Raw genomic sequence first — 23228 nt, forward strand, 5'->3', positions numbered from 1 at the left:
GACGGCTGGAGAAAAAAATAAAATCTGCAGGGATTCCAGACCATGAGACCGCCCAGTCCCCTCTGGGCATTCTACCTAACATAAATGAAACAGTCTTCTTTGTATTTAGGGTTCTCACGGAAGGATTTGATGATGATGGTCACGTCGACTTCTGGCTTTCAGTCCATCATTGTTGGAGCGTCATGATGCTTTGAGTAGGTGGTGGTGGCGCAGGCCACCACGAAGAAACTGGAAAAAGAAACAGAAGAGAGAGTAGGGGTTAGTACGGTTTTTAGAGCCACTATGAATAGTTATTATGATGAATTGAACATGCAGGCTATCCGGATTAAGTTAAAGTGAAGTTAGGAGAAGGCCATGTTAAAGTAATGTGTTTTCAGCAGTGTTTTAAAGTGCTCTACTGTATTAGCCTGGCGAATTCCTATAGGCAGTCTATTCCAGATTTTGGGTGCATAACAGCAGAAGGCCGCCTCACCACTTCTTAGTTTAACTTTTGGAATTCTAAGGAGACACTCATTTGAGGATCTAAGGTTATGATTTGGGATATAGGGTGTCAGACATTCCAATACATAAGATGGAGTGAGATTATTTAAGGCTTTATAAACCATAAGCAGAATTTTAAAGTCAATCCTGAATGACACAGGTAACCGGTGTAGTGACATAAAAACTGGAGAGATGTGCTTGGATTTTCTTTTCCTAGTTAGGATTCTAGCAGCTGCATTCTGCAATAGTTGCAAATGATTTATGTCTTTTTTGGGTAGTCCTGAGAGAAGTGCGTTACAGTAATCTAGTCAACTGAAAGGAAAAGCGTGAATTAATTTCTCAGCATCTTTCAATGATATAAGAGGTCTAACTTTTGCTATGTTTCTTAAGTGAAAAAAATGCAGTCCTAGTGGTCTGATGAATATGCGATTTAAAATTCAGGTTACAGTCAACAGTTACCCCTAAGTTTTTTTACTTCCGTCTTAACTTTTAATCCTAATGCATCAAGTTTATTTCTGGTAACCTCATTGAATCCATTCTTGCCAATCACTAAAATTTCAGTTTTCCTCTTTATTTAGTTTGAGAAAATTACTATTCATCCATTCAGAAATACCAGTAAGACATTGTGTTAGTGAATCGAGAGAGTCTGTGTCATCAGGAGCTATTGATAAGTACATCTGAATGTCCTCAGCATAGCTGTGGTAGCTCACGTTGTAACCTGAGATAATCTGACCTAACGGAAGCATATAGATTGAGAAGAGCAGCGGACCCAGGATAGATGGGATTAGTGAACAGCAGTATTGTTTCATGCTCGGATTTAACACTACAGATGCTGTGTTCTCCGATCTTTGCTCTGAGATTGTTAATGGAGAAGTATAAAAAAAATGACGGAAGGAATTGCATTGTATCATTGGATACCTAGAGAAAGCATATGACAGAGTGCCTAAAGAGGAGTTGTGGTATTGCATGAGGAAGTTGGGAGTGGCAGAGAAGTATGTAAGAGTGATATAGGATATGTCTGAGGGAAGTGTGACAGTGGTGAGGTCTGCGGTAGGTGTGATGGATGCATTAAAGGTGAGAGTGGAATTATGTCATGGATTGACTCGCTCACTTTGCACACTCATGCTAAAACATCATCAATTGTCCATCAGCAGCAGGCAGTATCTTTCCAAATGGTTGTTGTTTTTTTTTTTTAATAGTCAAAAAATATGAATGATTGCAAGTGTACCTTTTTCAGTTATTATTGTCTATTTCATATCTGGACATCAACATTCAACAGTGCCAATAATGGCACATTGTGATGACTTTCCAAAGTAAATCCATGCCTCAGGGGCCAAGTACCTTTTTCCTGTTCCACAAACTGCAGTGTGGACAGTCTACCTTAAGATGAATGGTGCAGTGTAAGAAGACAAACTTGATGTGCCTATTAAAATGGCTGAATCTCATAACAATGGTTTGCTTTTTGCTTTTTTACCTTTTTAAAACGTGATGAATATGTTTTGCAATTTGTGTGTAATCTCAAGACATGTATCAAAACTCATAACAATTTTGGCTTGAAAAATGAATATATTTGGTAAGCTTTAAGGCTTTTCATTTAATAACAGAACCCCGGTATTCATTAGCCCCATTATAAAATGCAAGAGCGGGCCAGTTATTTTTTTAAAATGTATAAAATATACTTCACTTTGCCACATGAAATTGTGTTCTAAATTAATATACAATGTATATTAATGGTTGAGTAAAACTCAACTTTGACTTGAAAAATACCAAACTGATCTCTTTTCTTTACACCACTTTCTTTCAGTCTGTGTTGTGTTTAAGAAACAGATTTTTTTTAAGGCTTTGCTTTTTTGTTCTGTTTATTTTTCTATTCCTTTTTGTTTACATGCTTCAGGTATTAGCTTTATGGGGGAATTTTCAATATGCTGTTTAATGAAACGGGTCATCCATTGTAATTAAAAGAGATTTTGTTTTGTTAGGGTTTGCATTGCTAATATGCCATTACTACAAACTGTATTGAATTTTAATCAATTATATTTTTGATATTCTAGGTTCTACTTTTAATATTTTCCATCATCAGGAAAAGGTTTTGGGATTATGGACGACTGGCACTAGTGTCAGAGAGCAAGTAAGAATATTTTGTGCTGCTGCAACTCACTTATTGCTGTTACAGATTGATTGACAGAATAATTATTTTTGGAAAACCGTTGTATTTTAAATGGATATTCTTTTCGTATTGGACCCCAGTTTTAATTGTATTAGGTCTCCTCATCCTGCCAGTTACTTTCATTTTGATTAATACTTTGTGCCTGTAACCTTGGCATTTTAACTTGGGACCTGTGAAAGCTTGAGACAACATGTATGTTGTGCTATTTGCATCTAATTCTTATATTTACAAACAACACTACACAATACTAACTTTTATAAAACTAATGTGTGTATTGTATATGTGGGGAAGATCCCAGTTTGGTGCGAAGACAATTCTTCATGTCGTCATTTCGCACGCTTCTCGATGGTCCGGGATTTTTCGGGTGATTTTCTATGTAATAAACTTAATGAGTTATAGCATTATGAAAATTGCATAATTAGATCTGGACAACCATATATGGGGCCTCGGAAGTAGTCAGGGTAAGGCGGGGACCAACTCTAGTTAGGGTGTCCGGGCCCAACAATTTGCACACATACTCACTTGCTTGTAGTTTAGAATGTCTTGTTAGTCAGACATGCCCACTTTAGTGAAACAGAGTTCATTATTATTTGTTGGGAGGGGGCTGGTGGGGGATTGTGTGGCTAGGGGGCTTATTTTGGGGAGTTAATGGATAGTTAATGTTAATTACAGTATGCAATTGCATTGTAACGTTGGACAGTATAATATAAAAGAGCATTTGTTTGGTTGAAATTATCCCCATTTATAAACTTTTTTTAATTCAAAAGTATGAAGAAAAAGTTCAGTGTTGTACATAGAGTGCTGCTTGTTTTGAAGAATGTATGAAACTATGGGTTCCTATTTTTTTGGGTGCTGGCTGTTTTCTGTGCAATGCATCTGTTACACTGTGTTTACACTAAGTAGGCTTGAGTAGGTATAGTAACTGGTGCACCTGCTGCAACACACTTTAGTCATTTAACAGGAAGTAATGGCTAACGTTTTATGTTTAGTAAGATGGCAAAGTGGGACTCTACATGGTAAGATTTCAGATAGTCTCTTTCTTTATACTCGATCTGGAGAAAATCTGTGTAGAGGATTTTTGCTGGTGCCACCTCTACTGTATGTGCTAAAATCTGTGGCAGACTTCATGTAAAAGCTTATCACCAGAATCTAGTACACTCTTAAACAAACCATTAAGCTTATTGCATTTATGGAGAAGTACAAGACGGGCTAGGAGGCTGACTAAATTGCCAGTGACCATAACTGAAACATAATATAATGTTATATAACATAACATAACATAACATAATGCACAAGACGGATTAGTATACATGGACTGACAGTCTCCTGGGAATAGTGAGTAGAGGAGATTATTTTGAGAAAAAAAGTCAAATGTAAAATCTTAATGAATGAGCATTACTAGCTGGATAGCCTGCATATTGTGCTTATTTGTCAAAGTGATATGAAAAAGGTTAATAGACTAGCTTCTCTGCAAGGCTTTTGTTTTTAGCCAGGCCAAAATTGTAGATGTGGAATGCTATAAACACTTTTCCACAACCACAAGCTGCAGGAAGGGCCTCAAGTTTGCTTTGGGCTTGACCAGTGTCGTATCTGCTAGGCTGCATGGCAGAGATCGCTGATGTTGAAAATCTGAACCACCCAGTGACTCTTTGTTACATCTTTGTGTTTCATAGTATATGAATGAATCGGCTAGGCTACATGCATCTTGCTGTACAGCAAAAGAAAAAAAATTCTTAAGTCCGGTTACGGTAGATGTCCATTAAGAAAGCCACCATCTTAAAACTTTTATCAGTTAAACAGTAATGGTTTTGGGCGCTTACCGCTATTCTGTACTGTAACAAAACATTAAAGTACTGCTAGATTGTTAATTGTAAATGTATGGCTTCCTGCAAAGTCACTTGAACTTTCTTTCATATAATGATCCCTTTTGTGATGTTTAAGTACAACTTTGCATACTTCTGATTTGGTAAGTTTATTCTTGTATGGTACTGTCTCTCTTAATTTTTAAAGTATAGATTAGCAGTTTATATTACAAGTAGCATTATTTATATACAGAAAACCACAGTTTCCTTTTTGTGGTGTGTTTTAATACCACAATGTTATGTCAAGAATCTTTTCTATCTTGGCACAAAGTCTCATTGTTTCTATCCATCAAGAAACAGAGTTGTAAAGCAAACAAAACTTGAGAAGGATAATAGTAGGATATACATAACTCCGTTTCTGGAAACTCCCATCTCCCATGCAGAAAGCAGAATGTTACATAACATTCTGAAACCAATTTATTTGGTGGATGGTGCCTATGCTGACAGCATTCTGTACAAAGCAGGAGCCAGTATTGGACAGTGCGTCTGTCTTTCACAGGGCTAACTCATGCATATGCCCGCACTAACACTAGGCCTTAACATTCATCATCTACTGATCTGCTTGAATTGTGATTAGCATTACACAAAATGAGAAAAAAGATTTCCAAATATCAGCCAGTCCAGGATTTCATGGAGTCTCGCTCTCAAAAACCACTAGCCGCCAGGCATCAAATTCAATAAGCAGCCAACTAGGTTTGCTCGGGCCGAAATGGCACTCAGGGTTTTGAAAGTTCAAACCCACAAACGTTTGGCATTTAGGATAGCACAGAACAAAGTTCACATATAAAATAAATTATTAAATACTTTAGGAAAGTAATAATCAAGAAAAAGACAAATGATCAGCCAAAAGGGTATGTTTAAGAGGCAACCCCAAATGAGAAAGTCTGGTATGAATTCCAAAACTGGAATCAAATAGCAGAAAGGTTTGCTAGTGTCCTGCAGCCTATTCAGGTAGTCCAGGTCTTCCAGGATGGTACATCCATATGTGCTGTCGCAAGAAGGTTTGCTGTGTCCCCTAGCATAGTCTCAAGAGCTTGGAGGAGATACCAGGAGATGAGTATCTACAAAATCAAATAGTACCTTACATTAGTGATAAGTACTTCTCAGTGAACCCGTGTTTGACGTAGCTTTGAATCCTGAAATATAAAGGCTGAGTGCAGCACTAAGTAGTAATATCACTGTGGACCACTGGGTTTCATCCACAGAATGCAATTTTTTAAAACTAAAACTCTTGCGGATACGCCTCTTCTTTGGGAAGAAACACTACATTTCCCTGATGGCAACATGAATTAGACAATCTACAAGTCTCAGACTTAATAAACTAACAATATATTCAATCTCTTTTTCGATGTTCCATTATTTCACTGTGTGATAATTTCCGTTTGTTTGCACTAATGCAATCTTTACTATCATTTTTTTGACACATTCGTGCTTCCATTATCTCAAACCTGCTCTGCATGTGTATCTGGTCAACGTTTTTGAATTCTTTGACGTTTTACTTTGTGATCTACTGTCTTATTTCTGGCTCCGGGCATGGTAAAATCTCTTGGCACAAAGTCTCGTCTTGCAAGACGTGAAAGTGCCTCTCTGAGAAAGTCACGTCTCATCTCTCTTCCCAAGATTTTTTTTTTACAATAGAGAGATGTGTAGTGAACTCCTCATATATACAATAAATGCACACTTTTTGTGCTGTACAGCTACTGTTGATTTTGCAAATCAGGTTGATGTATGTATTCTCATACTGTTTGTGTATGATTCCAGGTATTATTACCCATTTGCTTCCATGATTTTGTACAGCTTTCTCTACAGTTACTGGTTATAGCACCCTACTGTGTGTACTGTACAAGTTTTCAGATTTTCCTTTCTTTTAATGCAGACTATTACATTAATTTACATAGTGTACATATATCTTTACCAATAATTAAATAAGTCAAACCCATTATGATAAGGCATGGCCACTACATCTCTTCATAGATAAGAGTACCATGTTACCAAAGGTTATTGGGAAAACCAAACCCTTTATATAGTTTAAAGTATTTTCAAGCAGTGCATGCTGCAACAACATTTGTATCTAATTTTTTCAGGCAAAAATATTGTTATTGAAATATACATTATTTCATATAGCTTGTTCATTATTGCATGTTCATCTCTTGACATCCATCTAATAATAGTAATAATTCTTTGCATTTATATAGCACTTTTCTCACTACTCAAAAGTGCTCAGCAGTTGCAGGTTAAGGGCCTTGCTCAAGTGCCCAACAGAGCAGAGTCCCTATTGGCGTTTACAGAATTTGAACTGGGAATCTTCAGATTGCCAGTGCAGATCCCTAGCCTCCAAGCCATCACTACTGTTGTAAAAATGGTCATTTGGGTTACAGTCTGTAGTTATGAGGTTACTAACTGCTTTAATCTGCAAACTTTTACAAATTGTGTTATATAGTCATGTTGCCGGATATCTTAGGGCTGTGTTATATTTAATGCTACAAGATGCATATTGGGGACACTGCTGCTATGGAAGCAATGTACTGACTCTACTTACACATGTACTTTATGTGAAGCTGTAGGACTCCACTAGATGACAGTGTGAGGCACTGTTGCGAAGGTTCAAAAAAAGATGGCAACCGCGACACAGAAAATGGCATGTGACACCTTTAAATGTGTTGTCATTACAATGGGAGTATGCAATGCTTGTATTGCCTGTGAGAGAAAAGGATGAAGAAAAACATCATGAAAACTTTCACATGTCCGCATTTAAGTTTGACGATTTGCTTCAATGCACATAACCATTCATCAATCATCAAACAATGCACATTGATCCTGGTGGAGCGTTCCGTCACACTGCGTTATGTCGCAAAGGCCGGATCCCCACTTTTTTTTGATATTTTCCACTTTGCATGGACATATCTATCTTGAATTTACTTCCACTTTCAAAGACTGGTGATTGGATGCTAGCTGTTCTGACAGGCATGTTTGTCACTATGGAGATATTGATAGTAAACAATGATGCTGAAGTCATGTACCAAAACTTGAACACACATGCCACCCAAATTTTTGATGTTCCTGCAACTTGCACACACATTGCATTAATTTCTGACAGCATGCTCAGAAGACATGTCAAAAGAGAACTGGGAATGTGTGGCTATCATAAAACTTGCGCTTAAGTGTTCTGAGCGTCAAGTATATACCGGCCCTTAGAAGTTTCTGAGTAACTGACTTTCTGTAGTGTTTGCAGTAGCAGTAGCAGTAATGGGTTTAAAAATACCTATGTTGTGTCTTCTATAGACAAAATGTACTTTTTTCCATCTACTGTACTTTTAAAAATACATTGAACAGTACTTTGCCTTTATTTAATGGCTGGGGTGTCAGTGGTATGGCTGCAGATGATTTCATGCTGTAGTTTGCTATACTATTTGTTAAGACCCTAGCTGTTAAATTATGAACCAGAAACACCACTGAGTTTACAATTTATGAATTCTAAGGGTTCCATCTTATTTGAGTGAACATGAAGTGTTTTTTTTTTTGTTTTTTTTTATGCACAAGCAGATAGCACACACTTTGTACAGCCATGTTCCTACTGGGTAAGGGTGAGGGTACTATGGCAAATCTGTGCAGACACAAACAACTCTTTGTCATTTTGTCTGCTCACACAAGTGACAATTTACTTACAGGGAATGATTGAATGACCTTTAAATGAGAATGTTTCTGGGTAAGCTATGCTTGTTTCATCTTATGGTTGTTTATTGTTTTTGTCTCTTCTTAATTTAATTTGATTTAATAAAAAAATCTACAAAAAAGCAAATGTAATAGGAAACCGTATTGCAGCTCTTCTACAAAATCACACCTAGGAGATTCCCCTTACTGGCCCACAGATTACCATTCACTCATCACGTCACAAAGGATATGGGGGGAGGGGGGGTGGCTAGGAGTTGAATGCAGTATAAAATGATATTTTCATTAGATATACCATTGATACACTGAGGAAAGTGGTGCTATTAACATTAATGTTGATGCATTGCATCTACATTCCTATAGATGACTCTTAAAATGGTTTTCTTTTTCATTCCTGTAAATGTGTTGCTATCAAAATGACATTTAAAATGAGTCCAGCCATTGGTCAAGCATTTTGGGACATTACAAAATACTATCACATTCACTCTAAGGGCTCATTTATACTTCATGCTCAGAACGCATACGCGCCCGCATCATGGCTGCCACGCGTTCCTAGCGTTTATTTCACGCGTCCTCTGAGCAGGTCCTCAGAAATTAACGCTGACGCGGCGCTGAGTTGCAGTACCAGCAAAAAGTCGGGGGGCGCAGTGTGCTAAAAGTCAGAACGTGACGTCAGAGTCTCTGTTTACTATCTACATGTGACAGCAAGCCTCTATGGAGATCCTTCGGGGATCGATGTGCGCACTTTGCTGTTTGATGAATGGCTCAAATACAGCGCTATACATTATGCAACTTAACAACAGCAACATAATGTATAGCGTTATATTTGAGCCACTGAGAAAAAAATAAAGGACACGGTGAAAATGTGTACTTTGTGATTAAAGTGGAAATTTCGGCTTTAATCTCCATTTCCACTTTAACCTCATAGTTTACTTTATCATTAAAGCAGACGGTCGCAAACGTCATCCCAGTTTTTAATCGCTACGAGCTTCTTGGACCTGACAGCAGGTAAAGTAAAACAATAAAAAATAGATGGCACAAAAGATGGTATGTGAGACTTTTAAAATGTATCGTGTCATTATGATCGGGAATATGCGACGCTTGAATATAAAAGCACCACAAATGCATCTGTATGTCGGCATTTTGCTTCAGCAGCGGAAAGCAGCAATAGATCGCCAAACAGAACAAATTAAATGTATGATATTCCAACTCTCTGCGCATTTAGAATCTTTAGATTTATACTTGATATCACTTTCATGATGAAATGCATTAAAATGTGTATGTTACATTTTACATATAATTTTGTTTAAATAATGAATACCGTTAATAAATACACACATGGGGGAATAATTACACACATGGGGGTGCCATGGTGGCGGAGCGATAGCACTGCTGTCTCGCAGGGAGTTATGTTGCTGGTATTCCACACTGTGCTCCGGTTTCCTTCCAAAGATATGCAGATTTGGGGATTTGGTGCCGCTAAAATGACGCTAGTGTATGTGTGTGCTTGTATTCACCTTGCGATGAGCTGAGGCCTCGTCAAGGAACTGTTTCTCACTCGTGCCCAATGCTTCCTGGAATGGACACATACATCCCTGGATTTATGGATTTAATCAATAAACATCCTTTTCAGAGATATTGCGGTAAGGAGTTATCGGAATTTAATAGGTGTTCTAGGCAATTCACAACACAGAGAAGCCGAACATGTTCTCACCACGATAATATCTCGCACTGCCACCTGGTGGATTCCTCCAGATTTACGTAAAGAACACGCGCAAGTATAAACACTACAACGCTTGCGTAGCAGGAGCGTCCGCTGCAGCATGTGTCGCGTCGCGTGAAGTATAAATGAGCCCTTAGAATGCAACCTGTGTAAAATGTATTTTCCTTTGTGTGTGTTTTTTTTATTTTTTTATTTTTTTTTACAAATGATTTATCTCCTGTAGTCTCCACATAAACGTGTAGTGTTCTCATCATAAGAGATATATTTATGTATTAAACACACATTTATTTTAAAAAGTAGAAATGGTATTCTTTACATTTTCTTCATCTACATACAGTGAGATATAGGGCATTTAAGAGAGAGGGTTTTTTTTTTATTCCGAAATTTATTGGAATGTACAATAATTACCAACCAAGAGTATTTTAACTTTTTGAGTAAGTGTTGCTGCCAAGTTATATTTTGAAAAATGAAACCTAAAGCATCCCTTAAGAGGAAAACTCAAGACCCCTGAGAAAAAACCAGCACCGGCACAAGAACATGAAAGCTTCAGATTGTTTTGGAGCTGGGATTTGAACTTGCATCTCTAAAGCTGTTAGGGTAGCAGTGCTAATACCTTAAATTCTTTGTTGTTCATTTTTATAAATCTAGTTTTTGTCTAATCCTAAACGTTTCTTCTTTTTACTCCATGTTTTAGTGCACCGGAAGGAAGCCGTTACAAAAGGTTATCCTCTTCTGTATCGGTTGAAGAACCAGAATATGACAAAGTAAGCTTAATATTAAAGAAGTCGAGAGTAAAGTACAGGTGCCGGTAATAAAATTAGAATATCATGACAAAGTTGATTTATTTCAGTAATTCCATTCAAAAAGTGAAACTTGTATATTAGATTCATTCGTTAAACACAGACTGATGTATTTCAAATGTTTATTTCTTTTAATTTTGATGATAATAAATGACAACTAATGAAAGTCCCAAATTCAGTATCTTGGAAAATTTAGAATATCAATTAAGACCAATGCAAAAAAAGGATTTTTTTTAGAAATGTTGGCCAACTGGAAAGGTATGAACATGAAAAGTATGAGCATGTACAGCACTCAATATTTAGTTGGGGCTCCTTTGGCCTGGATTACTGCAGCAATGTGGTGTGGCATGGAGTCGATCAGTCTGTGGCACTGCTCAGGTGTTATGAGAGCCCATGTTGCTCTGATAGTGGCCTTCAGCTCTTCTGAATTGTTGGGTCTGGCGTATTGCATCTTCCTCTTCACAATACCCCATAGATTTTCTATGGGGTTAAGGTCAGGCAAGTTTGCTGGCCAATCAAGAACAGGGATACCATGGTCCTTAAACCAGGTACTGGTAGTTTTGGCACTTTGTGCAGGTGCCAGGTCCTGTTGGAAAATGAAATCTGCATCTCCATAAAGTTCAGCAGCAGGAAGCATGAAGTGCTCTAAAACTTCCTGGTAGACGGCTGCGTTGACCTTGGACCTCAGAAAACACAATGGACCAACACCAGCAGATGACATGGCACCCCAAACCATCACTGACTGTGGAAACTTTACACTGGACCTCAAGCAACGTGGATTCTGTGCCTCTCCTCTCTTCCTCCAGACTCTGGGACCTTGATTTCCAAAGGAAATGCAAAATTTACTTTCATCAGAGAACATAACTTTGGACCACTCAGCAGCAGTCCAGTCGAGACGCTTCTGACGCTGTCTCTTGTTCAAGAGTGGCTTGACACAAGGAATGCGACAGCTGAAACCCATGTCTTGCATACGTCTGTGCGTGGTGGTTCTTGAAGCACTGACTCCAGCTGCAGTCCACTCTTTGTGAATCTCCCCCACAGTTTTGAATGGGTTTTGTTTCACAATCCTCTCCAGGGTGCGGTTATCCCTATTGCTTGTACACTTTTTCTACCACATCTTGTCCTTCCCTTCGCCTCTCTATTAATGTGCTTGGACACAGAGCTCTGTGAACAGCCAGCCTCTTTAGCAATGACCTTTTGTGTCTTGCCCTCCTTGTGCAAGGTGTCAATGGTCGTCTTTTGGACAACTGTCAAGTCAGCAGTCTTCCCCATGATTGTGTAGCCTACAGAACTAGACTGAGAGACCATTTAAAGGCTTTTGCAGGTGTTTTGAGTTAATTAGCTGATTAGAGTGTGGCACCAGGTGTCTTCAGTATTGAACCTTTTTACAATATTCTAATTTTCCGAGATACTGAATTTGGGACTTTCATTAGTTGTCAGTTATAATCATCAAAATTAAAAGAAATAAACATTTGAAATACATCAGTCTGTGCGTAATGAATGAATCTAATATACAAGTTTCATGTTTTGAATGGAATTACTGAAATAAATGAACTTTGTCATGATATTCTAATTTTATGACCGGCACCTGTATGTTAAAAAAAAAAAAGTATTAATTTCTTTGGAAGTGTCACATGTTGATGTTAAACAGCATTAAATCACAGTGGATTTAATTTAGCTTTTTGATACTAATTATCAGAAAATTACTCTTTGATGTCCAAGTGAAAACAGATACCTGCAAAGTGAGTTATATTAATTACAAATATCAAATGTATAATTAATTCCACAATTATTCAATCCCTTTATTAGTTCACACAAAAATCCTCACTGGTGCAGCCAATTGGTTTTGGATGTCACATAATTAGTTTAACAGAGATCACCTGTCTGCTGTCAGGGTTGTCAGTTGATTTTAGTATAAATGCAGCTGTATCTGGAAGGTAAAACTTGTAGTTAGTCAGTATGGTGGTCTATAGTGCACAGCTGAGACGAAACAACACTTGAAACCGCTCAGTTTACAGCGATGCATAACAAAACATAATTTTTTATATTTGGTTGTATTTGTAATTGTCTTAACTACATAAACTATTTCTATCATTTAACATAAATTCTTTCAGTGACATAACTTTTACAATGTAAAATTAAAATGATAATTTGAAATGGAGTTATTTGGCTTCTGGATGTTAATATTGTTTTTTCTTCTTTTAGAACCTCTGCTCTTGGCTAGCTTTTGTTTTTCAAATGAAGTAAGTAATATGATGAGGTTTCAGTCTTTTATCAGTGTAACTTTTCAGATATTTTGAAACTGAGAGAAACTGAAGTTTTAAACAGCATGTTACAATTGTAATTAAGAAAATAAAACATATGGTCAATATGTATTTTCTTGGGATTCGCTCTGTTTTTTCCTAGACTATGTATCACTTCAAGAATAGATGTGTATTATTATTATTTATTATTATTATTATTAACCTAATCATTTGTTAATTTTGTAATATTATATAATGAGGAGGCTGAAACAGAGGAAAATATCTGAGGTTTTCCCAGGTTCAGTTTCTGAATCGTGTTTAAGGTTTTTAACTTGATTTTCAGAATTTGAATAACTGAATACAGCATGTAAAGCTAAGAAATGTGGCTACAGTTGTGAGGATCTCGCCATGTTTAACTATCATGTTGCGTTGTCATGTTTTATTTTTGCATGTATTGCATTTAATTATTTAAATGTTTAATTTAGATTTTCAGACAATACCATTGTGAGAAAGATGCAGTGGATAACATCTCTTGTGTAATGTCTCATCCTAAGTAAAATCCAGAGCAGTTGAGATAATCTAGAACTAGAAATGTGCAATTTACATATATATTTTATTTTAATCAGTTTAGTATGTGAAATAATCTGAAAAAAAGCAACAAGGTGGCTTGGTAGTTTTAGTGATCCTCTTTTATAAATCCAGGGTCTCATGTTTTATTCCATTGTGGTCACCGTTTGTGCAATGTTGAGAGCTGGGATTTATCCTGACAACTATTGTCACAAGATAAATTTGGACCAAGCACATTACAAGGCACAGTCACACACAACTAGGGTTGCAAACATAAATTTTTCATAATTAATTTATTTGGTCAAATATTAGAGCAAGTCATCAACTTAGCAGAACATTATGGCTTGTAAATTATAACGGGTACAATATCTATAGTTTTATTGTGAGTTGCTGTAGATAATTAATGTTAATACAGCATTGGTGACAAAAAAACGTGCTCTTAAAAATGGCAGTTTTTAAGGTTTTAAAACAAGCAATGGACAATCTTTCATATTAATGAACTGTTGATAAAGGACAGATTAAACAGCATTTACATCAAACGTACAAGTGTGCAGAGGTGTACTAATGCACAATTCCTAACTGTGATTAGGTTCTATATTGGATTCCAAATAATTCAATTGTGGTTTAAAACTGCTATCAAATGGTAGTGTATAAGATTCAGAGAGTTAATGTGCTCAGTGAATTTACATAGCTACGCATGAGTTATAATATGACCCTTTACTGTTCGGAAAGCGCCGAGGTAGTTTAATGAAATACTAGATCTACTGCAGAGAAGGGTATTTCATATTGTTGTCATATTTACAAAATCTTATTTACCTATCTCTTACAGAAAGGCATACCATTCAGAACATCCATCCATCCATCCATCCATTTTCCAACCCGCTGGCGCATAGCACAGGCCGGGGGGTTGGCAAGCAAAGCCCCCTAGTATAATACAAGAACAAAAAACACACACAAGCAAAAAATAAAGGCATACTTATCATTCAGTATAATTGTAGCAGTGTTTCCTTGTTTCGCCCTTGAAATGTCATAAGAGTGCGCCTCAGCTGTAATGCTGTCAGTTAACTGGATTGGCTGGGGCGCCATACTCTTCAACATGCTATATATAATTGCATGTAGATCAATTACTGGATGTCCTACTAACTGACTTTATCTTTTATTGATGGTCATTGTAAAAACACAATTTTATAGGGAACTGTATTCTTTTTAATTGCAGTGGGTAATCAAAAGGAATAATGTGAATATTCCTAATTATATGTATTACACTCACCTAAAGGATTATTAGGAACACCTGTTCAATTTCTCATTAATGCAATTATCTAATCAACCAATCACATGGCAGTTGCTTCAATGCATTTAGGGGCGTGGTCCTGGTCAAGACAATCTCCTGAACTCCAAACTGAATGTCAGAATGGGAAAGAAAGGTGATTTAAGCAATTTTGAGCGTGGCATGGTTGTTGGTGCCAGACGGGCCAGTCTGAGTATTTCACAATCTGCTCAGTTACTGGGATTTTCACGCACAACCATTTCTAGGGTTTACAAAGAATGGTGTGAAAAGGGAAAAACATCCAGTATGCGGCAGTCCTGTGGGCTTAAAATGCCTTGTTGATGCTAGAGGTCAGAGGAGAATGGGCTGACTGATTCAAGCTGATAGAAGAGCAACTTTGACTGAAATAACCACTCATTACAACTGAGGTATGCAGCAAAGCATTTGTGAAGCCACAACATGCACAACCTTGAGGCGTATGGGCTACAACAGCAGAAGACCCCACCGGGTACCACTCATCTCCACTACAAATAGGAAAAAGAGGCTACAATTTGCACAAGCTCACCAAAATTGGACAGTTGAAGACTGGAAAAATGTTGCCTGGTCTGATGAGTCTCAATTTCTGTTGAGACATTCAAATGGTAGAGTCAGAATTTGGCATAAACAGAATGAGAACATGGATCCATCATGCCTTGTTACCACTGTGCAGGCTGGTGGTGGTGGTGTAATGGTGTGGGGGATGTTTTCTTGGCACACTTTAGGCCCCTTAGTGCCAATTGGGCATCGTTTAAATGCCATGGGCTACCTGAGCATTGTTTGTGACCATGTCCATCCCTTCATGACCACCATGTACCCATCCTCTGATGGCTACTTCCAGCAGGATAATACACCATATCACAAAGCTCGAATCATTTCAAATTGGTTTCTTGAACATGACAATGAGTTCACTGTACTAAAATGGCCCCCACAGTCGCCAGATCTCAACCCAATAGAGCATCTTTGGGATGTGGTGGAACGGGAGCTTCATGCCCTGGATGTGCATCCCACAAATCTCCCATCAACTTCAAGATGCTATCCTATCAATATGGGCCAACATTTCTAAAAAATGCTTTCAGCACCTTGTTGAATCAATGGCACATAGAATTAAGGCAGTTCTGAAGGCGAAAGGGGGTCAAACACTGCATTAGTATGGTGTTCCTAATATTCCTTTAGGTGAGTGTATATATTATATACAATTTTATAGGGAACTGTATTCTTTTTAATTGCAGTGGGTAATCAATAGGAATAATGTGAATATTCCTAATTATATGTATAAAATTTATGTTGTTCACTCAAGCATTTGTTGTAGTGTTTTTCATCAGATTTATGTTCAAGCTTCTAAATTTATTTATTTTTTTGCCCTGATATAGCAAAACAATAAAGTTCTAACACTGAATTGTGTTTTATTTTAGCTTATTACAAGCAGTAATGACATTTACAGGGTGCACACTTAAGTGGCCTATGCAATGACTAGAACATTTTTAATTTTGGGGGTGTTTTCTCTGTTTAAACTGGAAGAAGAAAACTACAGATAATATGATTTGGAGGTTTTTTAAACGATCAGGGTTATGGGACTAAAGTCTGCAGATGTGAATGCAGTTGTAAACCATTTCAGAGTTCAGAAATAGGGAACCACTTCATAGTCCACAGGAATCTATATTATAATGTGTTTTGGGACTTTGTAAGAAGTGCCGGAACTCAAGGGCCAAAAGGGGTAATTGTCAGTACTGTGTTTGGTTTTCTCCCAGTAAATGTCTCCAAGAGGTAAGGAAGCAGGCTCCTTTTGGGCTGGACCCAGAATGGCTTATGGTGACCTGGCATGACTTATTTGAAGTACTTCTGGATTGGTTCCAAAGCTTTGTCATCATATTTTAAGTCTTAATTGCTCCACTATCCCAGTTTTGATTACTGCTGTTAAACTGATGTAATTTTTTTTCTTTTAGTTGAACGTTACTTCTAATTAGATGCAATATTAGTAGAAGGAATGAAATTGTTATGTAAGTTTCATATATATAAACTCTGTGACAGGCTTAATAGCAAGGTAGCAGCCTCCAGGATTCTGATGTCTTGCCATGTTAAGACAGGGGATTGACACTACTCTTGTCATGTCAAACAACCTATTTGATTGCTGGAGCTTGTTCCAGGATCCTTTCTACCATTTTCTGTGTCAGTCCCCAGTGTGTTGCAAAGTCCTAATAAGACAAATTATGTAAAGTAAAAAGCAGTTACGGGTGGTCAGGTCAGGGTGGGGATCATGCACTGGTACAGCATGTTGCCACACCCACTACACAACATAATAGCTTGGAATCCTGGTTTGCAACCTCCCCCCCCACCCCACTTCCCCCAGGCAGACACGCAGTCCAGTCTCACCCTCCGATAATAACCCTCTATCTGCCGCAGCCATGTGTTACATGAGCATCTCCTTGGCCAGATCCAGCCACTTGAGTCCACAACAGTGAGGATCCTGCGAGCTGGATCACCCTCGGGGGCCATAGTGCCGTAACTGATGTTCCCTCACAGAGTAGGTAATGTGCCTCATTCGGGACACCGTGAGCAACAACTCATTTGACACAAAGACAAACCAGCAGTCCCCAAGGATACTCTGAAGAGACACAATACCGAAGGAGTTCAGTCTTCATCTCTGGTTACTGGATAGCATCCATGTCTTGCAAACATATGGCAAGACGGGAAGCGCCAGGACTCTAAAGACTTGGACCTTCATCCTTTTGCATAGATTTTGGGAGTGCCGCACACCCCTTTCCAGCGATCTCATAGTCTCCCATTCCATCTACTGACTTCATAGGAAGAGTCACCAGAGACATGAATGTCACTCTTGCGGTAAGTAAACCTCTTGATAAGGTCAACACTCTCTCCGCAGGCAGACACACTGCTGAGGGCTGTGCCCAAGAGGTCATTAAAGGTCTGGATCTTAGTTTTTATCCAGGATATTCGCAAGCCCAGACTGGCGGGTGATGCCTCAGCACCACACAAGTTCTTATTACCGACAGGCTTGATCCCATTGGCTCTCCAACGGTTTTGACTCTTCCGGGGATAGGGCTCCCGAGGCATCTACACGCCACCCCCCCTTCCAACACACCCAAAAACCACCTTTCATAATGTGAGCAGCCTTCCTATGGGTAGTTGCAAAAGAGCTAATCCCTAAGAAAGCAGAAAGGAGTCCTCTCTGTTGTGTCAGAGCTGCATGTTGGGTTTTTTCTTTTTTTTTTTTAAATGGTGGCTGAAGTGCCAATCCCACCACCATTCACCTTGATTTTCCAGCAAGTTGGAGGACCACTTGCAGGGCTGGATGCAGTTTAACATCATACCCAAGACAGTGTCCTGGGTATGGATATGACACAGTTACAATACTGCAATTATATTGTTAACCTTTTGGCTCATTACACTCATCTGCTTTGAAGTTAAAGTATTGCTAAATGATTAATTTTAGTCACCAGTCCATTTGTGTGTCATTGACTATAGTAAAAGATGTTTTTTTTTATTACCTTATTACAGTGTATGAAACCATGCGACCAAACCGAAAATTGCAGGAGATGCAAAATAGCATTGTTACCTTACTCAGTTAAATTGTGATGTTCCATCCCAGGTGACATCATCAACCAGTTTTGTTTAAGGAGGTGATTGATTGAGTTAAAATTTCTACACATCACACAACCCTAGCTGTTACTGAATTTACCAGTTTGAATGCCTTTGGTTCTTGTACCACTACCAAACGTGAGTACTAAGAAAAGCAGCTGTGTAGGATTGCTGAGGTCTTTAAATATTCCATTTTAGGTGTGAAGTAGTTGATTCTGGAAATTGGCATATTTCATATTTTCATATTCATATGGTGTTCAAAGACCAACCAGATATTTCCATAAAAATGCTTTTGGAACATTGAAAATTTTTTTTCTCAAAGAAAGACTATCTGTGTCTAAAGTCTATGTGGACTGAATTGATCTCAAACCTATGTTACTATATGAAAGATATATTAAATAGTTATACTCATCTGCTGATGTGTTCTTGTCCATTTCTTTTCTGTTTTCCTGACTGCATACTGTGCGACAACAAAGAATGTGCTTGGAATATGTAGGAGAAAATGCTTAAATGTGTTTTGTATTTCTGCTGTGTACTATAAGAAGGGGGCGGCACGGTGGCGCAGTGGTAGCGCTGCTGCCTCGCAGTTAGGAGACCCAGGTTCGCTTCCCGGGTCCTCCCTGCGTGGAGTTTGCATGTTCTCCCCTTGTCTGCGTGGGTTTCCTCCGGGCGCTCCGGTTTCCTCCCACACTCCAAAGACATGCAGGTTAGGTGGATTGGCAATTCTACATTGGCCTTAGTGTGTGCTTGGTGTTTTTGTGTGTGTCCTGCGGTGGGTTGGCACCCTGCCCAGGATTGGTTCCTGCCTTGTGCCCTGTGTTGGCTGGGATTGGCTCCAGCAGACCCCCGTGACCCTGTATTCGGATTCAGCGGGTTAGAAAATGGATGGATGGATGGACTATAAGAAGGGCTCACTTTTAATACTTTTAAGTCTAGACTGCATTTTCACATGAATATCATATTGTCTTGTTGTTCTGATTGTTTTTAATACTGCATTTAAGGTTTTTATTTGCTTGTGTGACCACCAAGGAAGTGCACCAGCTCCTCAACACCCAAAATGACAGACATGTTTTATACCAGTGGGAAGCGCTTCTCCATCGCTCTCCATAGCAGCAAGCAGAGTACAAAGCACCAGTTAAATATACAGCACACAGCACTTTTTCTTATCCCTCAGTCCTTTCCTTTTCCACTCCTCCTCAGGTAAGTGTTGTCTCCTCCCTCCCGACTCCTGCTCCTTGAATGGAATGAGGCTGCTCCTTTTATAGAGCACCCAGAAGTGCCCCAGGTGTCCTGTGATCTCCTTCTGGGGGGTACTTCTGCAGGACTGCTGTCACAACCGGAAGAATGCTCAGCAGTTCCCCATTGGGCCACTGGCCGTGACCACGGGCCCCAAGCGGGGTTGAGCTTCCATTCTCCAAACCCATAGACCATAAGCCAGGGGGACTGCTGTCTGTCGTCCAAAGGGAGATACTGCCCCCTGTAAGCTTTCTCCCCCAGTACTTCAATCATGGAGGCGTTCTGGCCAGGTAAAAGCCCCAACTGTCTGTCATACTTGTTGTTTTAGTTTCATCGAATATGTGTAAACTGGAGGAGATAAGAGGCTAATGAAAGCAGGTAAGGGGAACTTGACAGCAAAGAGGATTTTGTTTTCGGTGGTTTATTTGATTATTCTCCAAATGTTGATTCCATCCTTGCAAGTATTGGTTCACCAGTCCAGATTTATCTATAGAATCTTCTATGAGCTTTTTGAATACATCTTTTGAATTTTCTAGATCTTCACTAAATTTCTGGAGCCACCCCAAGACCATTGGATTTCTTAGATAATGGGATGTCTCAACTTTCAAAACTTCAGTCTTCTAATGTTGTACTTAATAGAATGGTAGGAGTAAACGGTGTTAATCCACACAGATATTTATTATTCCCAGTAGGTTTACATGTTTCTGAATAATTTATTTTCATAATACTGTTTTACCTCACAAGACTGTAGTTCTTATCTACTGTTAAAAATGTTTTGTTAAATTCCTTGTGCTTTTTCTGCAGTGCATTATTAGTGGGTTCTGCATCAAATCTGTATATTTCAGTTACAGGCTCCCAGCTAAGATAACACCTTGTTGGCTTAATTTACAATGTCAAACACAACATATTATTGAAAAAACTTTGGATACAGTAGAACCGCTGGAAATTGTCACATTTACTAAAGCGTTTCTGTGTTTAAAGATCTTTGACATGTGTCTGAGAGAATAAAGTTAACTTCAAGGAGTAATATGATTATTGCAAATGGAATATTTTGGTATGCATGCACATTAAAAGGATATATAAGCATTTGTTTTCAAATGCATGAAGAGACTAATCTAATTGTTGGGTAAACCGATAAAATGTCCTGGATGATTTAAGAAGTGACTAAGTGTCATGTGCACAGTAGGGCTGTGCATTGGCAAGAATTTTGCGACTCGATACATATCATATTACAAGGGTTATGATTCAATATATTGCAATACTGCAAGCAAGGTGATATATTGCAATTTTTTTTACATCTAATTTTAGAAAAACTGTCATAGTATAAAGAACACACCACCATATTTTTTTACTTTTTTATGCAATTAGAACAGTGGGATCTGCAACTGCATTTATCACAGTCCCTATAACTTCAAACATCATAGCAATCTTTTGTGCAATAAGGAAAGGAATTAACATGTTTCTATATCACTAAAAAAATCACTGTAGTTTTTGATCCTGCTTTAAAAGTTTACAGTATGCCACACTGTTTCAAGTAGTTTATAAGAAAATGCATAACATCATAGCACTGTAACCTGAACAAATGAATTAACATTTGTTTGCAGTATATCCGTAAAAATAAGTGTTCGGAGGATATATATATTTTGATAGTGAACATTTTCAGATCTTGGATTGCACATGTTACAATTTGTATGTATGTCTGTGCTTATTTTTTAATGTGGAGGAAGATGAGCTGGTCAACATGCCTAGCTTTCAGAACATGTCTTTGTGCTGAAACAGTGTCTCCTGCAGTGGAGAAATCTCTTTCCGTGGAGAACCCTGTTTCCAGGAATGCAAAGGAAACTCTTTGCTGCTCTGAATAACTGAGGGTACTCATGCTCATGTTCCTTCCACCAACTGAGAGGGTTTTCTTCTCTAAACTTCTTGATCTCAGCTGCAGCAGTATCCTTGGCAGGGGCAAATGTAGCTCCAAGCAGGTCAGCCAGTGCACTTCAGCTCCTTGGTCTTTTCGTGGGTGGCTGTGGCATGAAGAGTCATACTTGTAGTAAGGTGGGTGATCAGCCTCCTGTGACTGGTCAGTCTCTTCCACCAGACTGTCCACCTTATCTTGCTGCTGAAAAGCATCAAATCAAACTAGTATTGGCAGAGTGGCAGCTCTGCAACTATAGATCTGCATTGGTATCTGGAAGGTTGCTGGTTCAAATCCCATTACTACCAGAAGGGTCCTACTTTTGAAGTTGATGAAGTAAATACTTGTGCTGTCTGTGTCGCCACCAGTGGTACCATTAAATGGTCTGATCGGAGATGAAATATAGGACTAGGTAAACTTTTGTGAACTAACGCAGTTAATGTTTATTGGATAAGAAGGAAATCAAATAGTTTCTTTAAACACAGAAAATATTACATTAAGTACTTGTTGAGAATGTTTTATCATCACGCCTATAATTTCTGAAGTTATGGGACACAATTCTGAGATTTATAGAAGGGGAAAAAATGTGCTTCATATCAATTTCACACACATGGTACAATTAGGAACATAGTTAAAGTAGAAAACTTAGGTCAACTTCAAGTCATACTGGGACTTCTTTGAAAATGAGTTAGCCTGTTCTAACTGCCTAGGACAGAAAGGATATTGATACAAAATGGGAAACCAAAAATAGCAGATTTCTGGCACTATGGGCAGGAACCCAGAATAATGAGCAGTATAAGTTGGTCACTTATACAGCCAGATATAGTATATGGGGGATCATTATTGACCTTGACAGGTGTTACAGTAGGTGGTGCACTTTTTGTGATTTTTCTCTTCTGTTTTGCTGCCAAGTACTTCTTTTATTGCCAGAATTGCAAACTACCAAACCGCTTTACAAATTATAGACTGGCAAGTTATGGAAGTAAAATGCAATCTTATTTCCTCTGGTGAAACATTAAGATAAGATAGGTTGCACATTGTACCTAGGATGGAGCATTTGTCAGAGAATAAAGGAAACGTGTTTAAACAGGTAGTTGAGGGATCCATGTATTATGAAAGATGCATTTTGTTTCTGCTAATGTTATCCTAGTATGAAAAAATTGGCACCCACCTGACGTTAACAGCCGTATTCAATAATTTTCTTTGACTTGTGTTCTTTTTATGTTTGGAATCCATTACTTTAAGAACCTGTATTTTTGGCTTGTTTAGTGAATATTTTTGTTGTGTACATTTTTATGTTTCTAATATTTACAAAAATTGCGTTTTTTTTATTTTTTTTATTTATTTATTTATATAAATCAAATGAAGTCTCATTAAGTCAAGGAATTCAGTTTTTTTTTCTCTTTTTTTGCAGTAAAGAAAAAATTCAAGAAAGATGTGGCATTGATGCTGTGCACTACCTGAACTTCCAAAGACACCTTATATTTTTGTTGGTGATTTTCAGTATTTTGTCAGTGGCTGTTATCTTGCCAGTAAACCTCTCTGGAAAGTTGTTAGGTAAGATTGATAAAACAAACCCCTATTGTCCATACATCAGTTTTTTAATGTATTTAATTTAATACAGGGTAATGAGCTGCTGTTGCGTTTTATGTTTTGTTGTGAAACAGTGTTC

General features: G+C 38.2%; 1 protein-coding gene across 2 annotated transcripts in view; it reads left to right on the forward strand.

Moving 5' to 3' along the window:
- Positions 1–23228, forward strand: part of LOC120525693 (CSC1-like protein 1) — a 148901-nt gene that overhangs the window by 37983 nt on the left and 87690 nt on the right. Inside the window, exons 3-6 of one of the 2 annotated variants that reach the window (XM_039748216.1) lie at positions 2532–2608; positions 10596–10665; positions 12907–12944; positions 22971–23113. In XM_039748216.1, coding sequence (XP_039604150.1) covers positions 2532–2608; positions 10596–10665; positions 12907–12944; positions 22971–23113 — 328 coding nt within the window. The remainder of the gene's footprint in view (positions 1–2531; positions 2609–10595; positions 10666–12906; positions 12945–22970; positions 23114–23228) is intronic. The other variant, XM_039748217.1, reaches the window with a different exon arrangement.

The sequence above is a fragment of the Polypterus senegalus genome, chromosome 3, assembly GCF_016835505.1.
Source record: "Polypterus senegalus isolate Bchr_013 chromosome 3, ASM1683550v1, whole genome shotgun sequence".
NCBI lineage: Eukaryota > Metazoa > Chordata > Cladistia > Polypteriformes > Polypteridae > Polypterus > Polypterus senegalus.